At 62.0% G+C, this 11,187-nt stretch overlaps 1 protein-coding gene across 5 annotated transcripts; it reads left to right on the top strand.

Annotated features, from left to right (window-relative positions):
• Positions 1–9,960, top strand: CLCF1 (cardiotrophin like cytokine factor 1). 5 transcript variants are annotated; one of them, XM_025286763.3, is made up of 4 exons: positions 1–498; positions 1,678–1,776; positions 6,536–6,702; positions 8,519–9,960. In XM_025286763.3, the coding sequence occupies exons 1-4, from the start codon at positions 483–485 to the stop codon at positions 9,011–9,013; spliced, it is 777 nt and encodes a 258-aa protein (XP_025142548.3). In that variant the 5' UTR covers positions 1–482; the 3' UTR covers positions 9,014–9,960. The 5 variants fall into 5 exon arrangements, with proteins under 5 accessions (XP_025142548.3, XP_006072756.4, XP_025142552.3 ...); XM_044943767.2 differs by lacking the exon at positions 1–498 and adding an exon at positions 561–837; XM_025286765.3 differs by lacking the exon at positions 1–498 and adding an exon at positions 561–1,178.
• The last annotated feature ends 1,227 nt before the right edge of the window (positions 9,961–11,187 follow it).

Genomic DNA, 11,187 nt, shown 5'->3' with positions numbered 1-11,187 from the left:
GAGAGCGGGACCCCGCCGGGGGTGGGGGGCCGGCGCCCCAGGCCGACACCCAAGGAGAAGAAAAGGGGCGGCCAGCTCACTCCCCTGTCTGGGGAGTTTGCCGACGGACGGATGCCCTCCCGCCCCCTCCCCCAGGAGGCCCGGGGTGGTACCGCCGCAGCCTCGCCTCACCTCACCCCCCCTCGGTGTTGTGGGAGGGAGAGGAGCCCCAGAAGCCCTCCCTTCCCTCCTCCCCCCTCCTCCCCCCACCCCGGGGAGGGCCGCTACAATTTGTGGTTACAGCTTTACACGTCAGAAAAAAAAAGTTTGCAGAATGTCCCACACCGAAAAAAAAAAAAAAAAATCCAAAACCGAGCGAAAAAAACCTGCGAGTGGGCCTGGCGGATGGGATTATTAAAGCTTCGCCGGAGCCGCGGCTCGCCCTCCCACTCCGCCAGCCTCCGGGAGAGGAGCCGCGCCCGGCCCGCCCGGCCCCCAGCCCCATGGACCTCCGAGCAGGTAGGAGCCAGGCGTCCGAGGCCCCGGCCCCCGCCCCCGCCCGGGAGCCGCCAGATCCGGTTCCCGTCCTTCCCCCCGGGAGTCCCGAGCCGGGGCCGGGCCGGGGAGCCGGGCGCTGCCCCCGCCTGCGGGGCTCGGGCCGGGGCGGGGGGGGCACGGGCCGGGCGCCCTCGAGAGGGGCCGGGCGGGGACGCGGCATTCCTGGAGTCCGCTCGGCGGGGCCGGGAGGTGGCCGGAGCGCGGCGGGCAGCCCGGGCGACCCACAGACCTGGGAGGCGGCCACCTGGAGCCCGGCGAGGCGGGGTCCCGGGACCCCGGAGGACCGAGCCCCGCGCCAAAGTCGGGAGAGCGAGTCCGAGGAGGGAGCGGGTCTGCGGGAGGAGACGGCGCGCGCGGAGGAGGAGGGGGCCGGGAGAGGAAGCGGGCGGGAGGGAGGGGGGCTCAGGGGAGTCCGAGGCCGGGCCGACGGGAGGCGAGGGGAGGCCGACACCTCGGGCCGCGCCGCTCTCCCTCCCCGGCCCGCCGGGAGGGGAGGGCGGGAAGGAGGGCGGGCGAGAGGAGGGCGGAGGGCAGAGCCGCGCCGGGCTGGTCCGGGCCGGGCCGCGGGAGTCGCGGCTTCCTCGCTGCGCGCCGCGCGGCCGGAGCCACCATGCTGCCCGTGGCGGGCGAGCCGGCGGCAGGTAGGGGCCGGGCGGCGGCCGCGAGCCCCCCGGGCCGGCCCGCAGTGGCCTGGGAGTGATTAGTGCGGGCGGGCTTGGTGAGGGGGGCGGTGGCGGGCGCAGCCCGGCCGGACCGGGCAGCAAAGTCTGTCACCGGCGGGGGAGCGGCGGCGGCGGCCGCTTGGCCCCGGCGGCCCGCGGGAGGGCGGGCAGGGAGTGGACGGCGCGGGAAAGGGCAGCGGCCCGGCCGAGCCCGGAGCCCCGGCGCCCCCGGACCCCGCCCCCGCCCCCGCCGCCGGGAAGGGAGCGACCGGGCGGGAGCGGGCCGGGGGCGGGGCCGGGGGCGCCGGGGCCACACAGGGGGAAGGCGCCGCCGCCGCCGCAGGGAGGGGGCCGGGAGCGAGAGGTCACCGCCGAGGGGAGAGGGCGGGCGAGCGGGCCGAGCCCCTCGAGGGAACCCCCCAGGCCCCGGGCCTCGCCCGAGTCCCTTCATCCCGGTTCTCCCCACCTTCCTTCCCAGCGACTCCGCTCTGCGTTCCAGATGCCCTCCCCAGACTCCCACCTCCCAGAGGACGCGTCCCCGCTTCCTCCTGCGCCCGGCCCGGCCCGCCCCTCTGGGGTAGGAGGGGGCTGCCGGGAGGGGAGGGGCGGCTGGAGGTCCGGCTTGGCCGGCGCGGTCCGAGCCTCGGAGAGCGGCTGTGGGGGGGCGGGGTGGGGGGACTGGACGCGCTCCTCGGTCGGGCGCTCTCTGACCCTGACCCCTCCAGGCTGACACCTCTGTGCTTTCCCTGTCCCCATGGAGCCCCTCCCCGGCTGCGGGAGCACATGTCTGCCCTTCCCGCGGGACACGGGGATACACCCCCCGCGCCTACAGAGCAGACCCGGTGCCCTCACTGGCTCAGACACCCTCGCTGACCTGGAGCCAACCGCGGGGAGGAAACAGGCGCCAGGCAGAGGTGGCAGCTACTGTCCCGCTGCAGCCCTGAGAGGCCTCACCTCCCAGCTGGTGTGGTGGCTCCCTCTCCCCCTGGCAGAGCCCTGCGCTGGCCGCTCACACTTTTGCACAGCCCCCTCGGCACTAGCTACTACGCTGTTAGTGACACTTCACATTCCTCCCCACAATCCCACCTGTCTATTCACACTCTAGCTCCTGTACGCTCCCTGAGCCCCTCCCACACTCTCTGGATAACAACACCCTTTCAAGCACACCCACACAATTGCTGGGCTATTTCCTTCATTTTGCGCTCCAGCACCCCCACCATGCCTGCTTTCTGCCCGGCTCCACCCAGGGTCCTCTTGTGGAACAACCCTGACCCTGGACTCCAACAAAAGCCCGACTCCTGGTTGGGAATGGACTCCTCAAGGCTGGGAGGCGGGCTGCCCATCTGCTTCTTTCCCTGGGCCTCAGTTTCCTCTTCTATCATTTAGGCTGGAAGAGAAGGGCAGGGAGGGGGCTGCTGAAGAGGACAGCAGAGCAGGAGTGCCACGTGGTTTGAAATTTAGCTGCACAGTGCGATCCCATCACACAAGGCCAGCCACTGGATGGGCTGGTGACAGAGAGGTCTCCTGACTTCTGGGCCCACTCGTTACCCACTCCCTAAGCCTCTTCTCAGTTGCCTGGGGGATAGGGAACCAAGGAGAGAATGATGGAAGGGAGAGAAGGAAGACAGGGGAGGTGCAGCCAGCTCAGAAGACCAGGAAAGTTGGGCTGTTCCTTTGGGCCTTTCTGAGAAGGGGGTCTGGGGGGTGGCCCCCAGAGCTGTTCCCTGACTCTCCTGCCACCGTGGACCCAGCACCCCTTCAGTGGCTGCGTTCCCGAGGTGCTCCCCCGCTGACCCCTCCGAGGTCACCAGGGTGCTGGGCCTGGCCTGGCCTCAAGGCAGGGCCTTCACTCTTCCTTGCACCTCTGGGCAGCGCCTCCCAGCTCCTACCTGTCGGGCTGACGGCTCTGAGCCACCAGTCCAAGGTGCAGAGTCTCCTGGCTGACCGGTCCTCCCCACTGTGACTGCCCTGGCTCATGTGCACTGCTGAGCCCCCTATCTTTCCTGACTGAGGTCAGAATGGGGGAGACGGGCTGAAGGGGGCAGCTGCCTAGAGACACGCGTCCATGGGGTCTGCCTGCCTGTACAGCCGTGTCAGGGTGGCCATGCACGTGCGTGGGCTGAGTGTGTGTGTGTGTGTGTGTTCATGAGGGGGGCCTTGGTTCCCAGGGCCCAGGGATCTGGATGGAATTAGGGGCTGGCCGGGGCGGGGGCCAGGATGGGGGGGTGGCGGGGGGCCCCCACAGCAGGAAATGTGAGCTGCTCTCATTAGCTCCTCACGTGCTCAGCCGGATTTATAAACACAGGGGAAGACGGGATGTAAACAATCAGTGGGCAGCAGCCAGAGGCAGAGTTGGGGCGGGGGGGGGCCGGGCTGGGGGCCAGGGCTGGGGGAGGGGGCCCAGGACACAGCCCCCCAGTGGCCAGCCCACCTGCACACCCTGCGCCTGGAGGGGGAGTGTGATGACTCCAGGGTGCCCCAGCACTTGCCCTCCGAGGGAGTCAGGCAGGCTGCAGGGAGCCCAGGGCCCACGGCTGACCCACAGGTGTTCTCTGCCCAGACAGCTCTCAGTCTTGCTGCCTGAGAGGTGGGACATCTTGCCCAGAGCAGCAGCCATCCCGACAGAGGAGAGCCCTTTGGCCTTCTACTCCCCTCCTGCCTCTTCTCCCTCTGGATTTCTGAGGCTCCTTCCCTCTCGATCCCTCAGGTCCTTCAGCTCTTTCCCCCCACCCTCCCACCCCCCCAGCCTTCAGTGACACAGTTACCTCAGAACTGAAATATTCCTGGAAACACCGGCCTTGTCTGGTTAATTTCATGAGCCGTTTTTCTGCCCAGATGACTTCGCTCTTGTTTTTCCAGAGGCTTCTCCCTGTGCCGTCCCTGTGTAGGGAGCCAGTCCTCCCCAGGGATGTCCCACACGGCCCAGAGGGGGAGGGAAGAACAAGGCCCAGAACTGGGTTCCTGACCCCCCGCCCCCACCCTCTGTGTGCCAGGCAGCGCCCAGTCCTAGATCTTTGGCTGGCAGGGCTGCCCAGAGCAGGGTGGTGTAAAGAGCCAACCGAGCCTAGCTCCTAACTGCTGATTCTGCTGGGACCCTCGGCGTCATCACTAACTGTGAGAAGGGACCAGACTCAGTCCCAGAAGGGCTGCTCCCCACTCAGCAGGTCTGCAACCCCTGAAACTAACTCCTCGCTGTGCCCATAGGATCCTGGGCACTCAGCCAGCCAGCCAGGCTGAGGGCAGCAGAGAAGAAGGGCCTGGAGTTGTCTGGGATGTGAAGAACAGGGAATAGAAAGGAACTCAGGGGGACTTCCCTGGTGGTCCAGTGGTTAAGACTCAACATGTGTACTGCAGGGGGCATGGGTTTGATCCCTGCTTGGGGAACTAAGATCCCCCCAACATGCTGCTCAGTGCAGCCAAAAAAAGAGAGGGGTGGGGAGGAAAAAGAAGGGAACTCAGAGTCAGCAAGAGCTAGGGGTGGAAAGGAAGGATGAGGAGAGGACCATTTGGGAGGGAAGCCACAGGCTACAGATGGAGAAGAGGAAAAGGGGAGCCTGTCTCCCTAGGCAGCAGTTATGGGTCTGGCCCTGCCTTCTGTCCTGAAACACACATGGGTGGGGCACGTGTGTGCATGCGTGCATGCACGCACACACACACATATCCTCAAGCAAGAGCCCTTCACTCAAGACAGCAGAATCCCTGAGACTAGAGGCGCCCTGTTACCGTGCTCCATCAGTGCAGCCAGCCGGTAAAGCACCTGAAGCAGTCAGACCGACCAGCGGGCCACTGCAGGTCGCACCTGAGCCCTGCCCTCCACAGAGACCTTCCAGACCACGTGAATCCTAAACCCTCCGAGGCTGCAACCCTCTCTAAACCTCTGACCAAGCATATGACTAAGTCTAAACATACCTGGTGTTAATTCTAACTCCACACTTACCATAAATCTTAACTACAATCAATTTGTTAAACCCATATCCAACTTATTTCTATCAAAGCAAGTCATTGTAGAAAATTTGACAGGATATAATCTATAAAAGAAGGAAACCACTCTCGACCTCACACTTCCCCAAGCTCAAAACCCAAACTAGCCCTACTCTGAGTGACATACCATGTATCACCCCATCAGACAGCTACACCAACAGATGCACAAACTTCAGCCCCAGCCAACCCTCTCCCTGACCAAACCTAACCACATCCCCCAGCTGGACTCAAACCTCAGCCACACTCAGTCAGCCAGATCCCAATAAACTAACCTGAAACTTTAAAAGGAACCCAGTCCTTAAACCTAATCTAGCCCAGTGCCAATTACAGCCTTACTCTCTCCTAACCCTCATTGCCACTGCCAATCCCAAGGCCCACTGAATCCTGGTCTAGTGCTCTTGACCTTGAACCTCATCTAAAAGCTGGGAACATCATGTTTCCCAGTGGTTGAGCCTTTCCTCACAGCTCTGACCCCTGGCCTTTGGTATCCTGCAGGGCCCAAACTCTCCAGTACCACCAGTGGACAAGCGGGACTCATCAAATACATCTCATGCTGTTTCCGCCCCACCCCCGGCCTGTCTTCACGGCAGACCGATCCCCAGGTCTCATTCAGGTCTAACTTTCTCCCATCTGATACCCTAGAGGAGCATGGGGGCAAATCTCATTGCAGCCAGCCTCTCAGAGCGAACACCACATTTCCTTCAGTCTAACTCGATCCTACACTTTTCACGCACTGGAATCAAATCCCAGAATATAGCCCCCACCACCCACCCGAGCCAGCCCCATGTCCTTCAGCCCGCCCGGCCCTGGTGTCCACAGCTACACTTTGCCTCTGACCCTGGTGGTCTGACCCTGCGTCCTACCTCTGGCTCGACTCCCACTCGTGGCTGCCTCTTGCGTGTCCCTCTCAGGGCTGACTTCTCTCAACCTGAATCTCTGACACATGCTGTTTCCCAGCCCCTGGGCTCCCCCTAAGCTGCAGAGGGTGGGAGAGAAAGCCGAGGTACAGCTGGAACCTGGGAATACTGATTCTGATTCGCAGTCCCTCGGCCTGTCCCTCCACGTACACACACACACACACACACACACACACTCACGGTGACTCTTAGCTGACACACAAATGCTCTCCAGTACCTCCTGGTAGACACACAGGCCAAGCCCTCGTCCTCAAACACAAATATGCCTCCATGAACACACTCTCTCAGACCAGGAAGCGCCACCCCCCCCCATTCTGCCTGCTCCCATCTGGTGTCCCACCCTCGCCCTGCTCCCACCCAAGGTGGGGACAGACACCTGCCAGCTGCCTCCTGGGCCAGGCCAGGCCACCCTCAGGTTCCTCACTGCCCTGTCCACAGGGGACTCGTGGGGGATGCTCGCGTGTCTGTGCACCGTGCTCTGGCAGCTCCCTGCAGTGCCAGCCCTCAACCGCACAGGAGACCCGGGGCCTGGCCCCTCCATCCAGAAAACCTATGACCTCACCCGCTACCTGGAGCACCAGCTCCGCAGCTTGGCTGGGACCTATGTGAGTATCGGGGCTGCTCAGGGGCTGGGAGCTGGGTGAAGAACGGGGGTGAGAGAAGAGAGAACACCAAGAGAGTGGGGGTCCTGGTGAATGACGGGGTGACGGGGAGGGGCTTGGGCTCTCAGGAGTCCCCCTGGCTGGCCCATCTCCTGCCCTCACTGTTGGGGAAAGTGCCCCCTCCTCCCCATCCCTGGCCCCAGGACCAGGCATGTGGGCAGGCCTTGCACCCGCCTTGGCCCACTGCCGCACTGGCTGCCAGCCCAGCCGCCCGCCTCCCCCTGAGGGCCAGGGAAGTCTCCTCTGTTTACACCGTGTTGTGGTGTCTCTTGCCCGGGTGGGGCTGGGTGGGGCTGGAGGGCCCCACCCCCCATGCCTGTGTTCCAGCTCGTCTCTGCCCCAGACCTGGGGCCCTGCTGCTCTGGACCCATGGGCCTCCCCTTCTGTCTGCCTCTCCCATCCTGGCTGGGCCTCCTAAAGGGGACTTGGGGAGAAAAGGGGGCTGTAGGGAACCCCGGCCAGGAGGGGCAGGGGGTTCGGGATGTGGATGGAAGCTATGCCATAAGGATCTGGGTGCGGTCCGGAGGTGCTCGGAGAGCCCAGGAGAGAAGGGAGGAGGGTCGGGGTTGCCGAGGACCGTGGGGAACTGGCCCCTCTTCCCGTGTTCCTCCTCCACATCCCAGACCCTACTCTGGAGCCAGGGAAAGCAGGGGGAGGAGGGTGGCGGGGGAGCTGGCTCCAGCCCCAGGATACACCGAGGAAATTAGTTTGTCTCTGAGCTTGTCAGCATGTGAACCTCCCCCTGGGGTTGCCTATCCCAGGCCTCGCCTCTTGCTTCTCCCTCTCTCTCCCAGCTGAGCTCCTTTGCCCTCTCCCTGGGCCCCAGGCCTCTCCCCTGAGGGTTGGCAAGATTCTGTCCTCGTCCCTAGACTGTCTTCACACCCTTCCTCCTGCCCAGCTCTTGAGATGGCCCACTTCTGCCTCCGGCAGCCCTGCACCTCTGAGCCCTTCTCTGGGGGCCTCAGCGAGGACCGTGTCCCCTGCCCTCCAGCGAGTGGCCCAGGCTTGTTGGGGGCAGGCGTAGCTTGGGTGCCCCCGGGCCCTCTGCCTTCCCACCCGCTCTCCTTTCTGCCTTCCCATCCAGGAAACCTCTGCTTGACTCTGCTACCCGCTCCAGCTCCTGACCCTTTTTCTTCCCCGGGCTTTCCCTGCCAAATTTCTTGAAGGAGTGGTCTACACCCTCTGCCTCCACTTCCTCTCCACCCACTCACTCCTTAACCCCTGCAATCTGGCTTCCAGGCCACTGGAACGGTTCTCTCCAAGGTCGTCAGGCACCTCATTCTTGCCAAGCCCAGCGGTGTTCCTGAGCCTCACTGTCCTCACTCTCTGTTTTGCAGCCCTGCTGCTGAGCCCTGCTGCCTTCTCGAGCTCCTCTTCTTGGCCCTGCACTCTCCTGGTCCACCTTCACCTCTGTGGCCTGGCCTCCTGGGTCCTCAAGGCTCCTCTTCCGCTCTGCCCTGCCCCCCGCGGGGCGCTGTCCCAAGGCTTGTGCTCTCAGCCAGTCAGCACGTCCTTCCTGAGTTTCTCCTGCGTGTTTTTCTCTTTCTGCACTTCTCCATAGGGGAGCTCATCGCCCTCGTTGCTTCAACTGTCACCTCCATGCCAATGATATCCCTGGAGAAACTTAGGGGAGGCCTAGCATGGAGATGGGGCCAGTGTCAGGGGACGCAGGAAATAGAAGCTTTGGGGGCAAGCATCTCCCAGCAGGCCAGCCGGCTCCTCCGCCCCCTCCTTCCCCATCGTCCTCTCCTTTTCACAGCTGAACTACCTGGGCCCCCCTTTCAACGAGCCTGACTTCAACCCCCCTCGGCTGGGGGTGGAGACTCTGCCCAAGGCCACTGTCAACCTGGAGGTGTGGCGAAGCCTCAACGACAAACTGCGGCTGACCCAGAACTACGAGGCCTACAGCCACCTCCTATGCTACCTGCGGGGCCTCAACCGCCAGGCCGCCACGGCCGAGCTGCGCCGCAGCCTGGCCCACTTCTGCACCAGCCTCCAGGGCCTGCTGGGCAGCATCGCAGGCGTCATGGCAGCTCTGGGCTACCCGCTGCCCCAGCCTCTGCCCGGGACTGAGCCCACCTGGGCCCCTGGCCCTGCCCACAGTGACTTCCTCCAAAAGATGGACGACTTCTGGCTGTTGAAGGAGCTGCAGACCTGGCTGTGGCGCTCAGCCAAGGACTTCAACCGACTCAAGAAGAAGATGCAGCCTCCGGCCACCGCAGTCACCCTACACCTGGAGGCCCGTGGCTTCTGATCTCCGACCACCCTCTCCTTCCCTTCCTCCTTCCAGTCCTGCTCCCACTCTAGGAGGGAGAAACGCATACACCAACACTCATTGAGCCAGGAGACTGAAGCCGTGAGCCTCCAGCCTCCCTGGACTTGGAGGAGGGTGTGATGCAATGAGGCCCATCCCCTCCTGGCCTCCCTAAGTCCTACGGGTCTGAGGAAGAGGTGCAATAGGCCCCATCCCATTTCCACAGGATGTCATGCTCAAGGGCACCCAGAGTGGCTGCAGTCGGCATGAGGCTCTTGCAGCTTCCTGCTTCCTGCCCACCACTTGCCAGCGCCCACTCAGCCCCTCAAGTGGCACTTCCAGGAAGCGTGCCTGTAGGGCAGGGAGAGGGGGGCACCATCACATGTGCCTTTCTGGGGTGAAACCCTTTGGCTGCCCTGCTCTCCTTAGATGGGTGTTGCTCCCCCACCCCTCAAACAACTCAATACATCCAGTTCAGGAAACACACGGTGGCCAAGTCCAGACGGAAGAGATGGGATGAAAAATGGAAGAGGTGGGGTCTGCAATGGAGGTAATACTGAAAGCAGAGGGGCAGGGACAGACTGGACCCAGGGGTCACCAAGGTGATCCGTGGCACAGGGTGTCGTCCAGAAGGACACGGCCTTGGATTTCCTTGCCAGCTGCAGGGTGCCTCCCCTCCGCCCCCTTTCCCAGGGTATCTGTGGGTTGCCCAGGCTGGGGAGGGCAACCATAGCCACAGCCACAGAATTTCCTGAAAGTTTACATTGCGGTAGCATTTCGGGGTATGGGGGCAGCTCCCCTAGGCCCTGCTCCCCAGCCCCACCCAACTCATGACTCTTTTAAGTTTGTTGTATTAATATTTATTTATTTGGAGATGTTATTTATTAGATGATATTTATTGCAGAATTTCTATTCTTGTATTAACAAATAAAATGCTTGCCCCAGAATGTCATCTCTTTGCTTGACCTCGCCCCACCCCTGGCTCTCACCCGTGTTCTCCTGGCCTTTCCTCTGCCCACCCCCAGCCCTATGCTCCCACACCTGCTAGTGAAGGGCCAGAAGCCCAAGAGTTAGCCCAGGAGAGGCCAAGAGCCGGGGAAGAGGCTCTCTCCCATGTGTCCACTGGGGAGACGCTCCTGCCCCTCACCCACCCTCTCCTCTTATTGTTCAGTCCCTCAGTCATGTCTGACTCTGTGACCCCGTGGACTGCAGCACGCCAGGCTTCTCTGTCCTTCACTATCTCCCTGAGTTTGCTCAAGACTCATGCCCATTGAGTCAGTGGACTCAACCATCTCATCTTCTTTTGCCCCCTTCTCCTTTTGCTTGCAGTCTTTCCCAGCATCAGGGTCTTTTCCAGTGAGTTGGTCCTTCGAATCAGGTGGCCAAAGTACTGGAGCTTCAGCATCTGTCCTTCCAATGAGTATTCAGGGTTGATTTCCTTTAGGATTGACTGGTTTGATCTCCTTGCTGTCCAAGAAGTCCTCCCAAATATCTTCCCCTCTGTCGCTTCCTTTCCTCTTCCCAGCCTTTGCTAATCCACCTTACTCCTCTGGCTCACTTTAGTGGTCCCATAGGTCTGTCCCTGTGCAAAGCTGCCTGTCTGCCCTCTGGCTCTCTCTCCAAGCCCCTCAGCTTCCCCAGGACCCCCACCTGGGGCTACCTGTCTGAGCCCCCAGCAGTAACCCTCACCATCTAGACACTTTCCATCTCCCATGGAGCATGACAGACTGAGGCCAAGTCACAGGCTTCAGCTGTGATTCTACACTTGGCTCTTCCACATAAAATTAATAGAGAAGAACTCACACTGCAACGCAAGCAAATAAGACAGACGCTGTTCAAGGATGATGTTGTTTAGTCACTCAGTCACGTCTGGTTCTTTGCAACCCCATGGAGTGTAACCCACCATGCTCCTCTCTCCATGGGATTTTTCAGGCGAGAATACTGGAGAGGGTTGCCACTACCTTCTCCAGGGATCTTCCTGACTCAAGGATCAAAGCCTCGTCACCTGCTTGGCAGCCAGATTCTTTACCACTGAGCCACCTGGGAAGCCCCAATCAAGGATGATCTAAGCTCAAATTCCAGGTCCATAACCTACCAGCTGGGTGACCTTGGACAAATGATTTAAAGCTCTCTACTGTCCAGTTTCCCCATCTGTAAAATGGGTAAAATTAACA

The sequence above is a fragment of the Bubalus bubalis genome, chromosome 5 (genome assembly GCF_019923935.1).
Source record: "Bubalus bubalis isolate 160015118507 breed Murrah chromosome 5, NDDB_SH_1, whole genome shotgun sequence".
Taxonomy (NCBI): Eukaryota; Metazoa; Chordata; class Mammalia; order Artiodactyla; family Bovidae; genus Bubalus; species Bubalus bubalis.
Note: the sequence above shows the minus strand (reverse complement) of the source record. Positions and strands in the feature narration are given on the sequence as shown.

Coding starts and splice junctions, on each gene's coding strand:
- CLCF1 (XM_025286765.3), top strand. CDS start 1,148: ATGCTGCCCGTGGCGGGCGAGCCGGCGGCAG. Junction 1,179..1,677: donor GGCGGGCGAGCCGGCGGCAG/GTAGGGGCCGGG, acceptor CTTCCTTCCCAG/CGACTCCGCTCTGCGTTCCA. Junction 6,703..8,518: donor GCAGCTTGGCTGGGACCTAT/GTGAGTATCGGG, acceptor TCCTTTTCACAG/CTGAACTACCTGGGCCCCCC.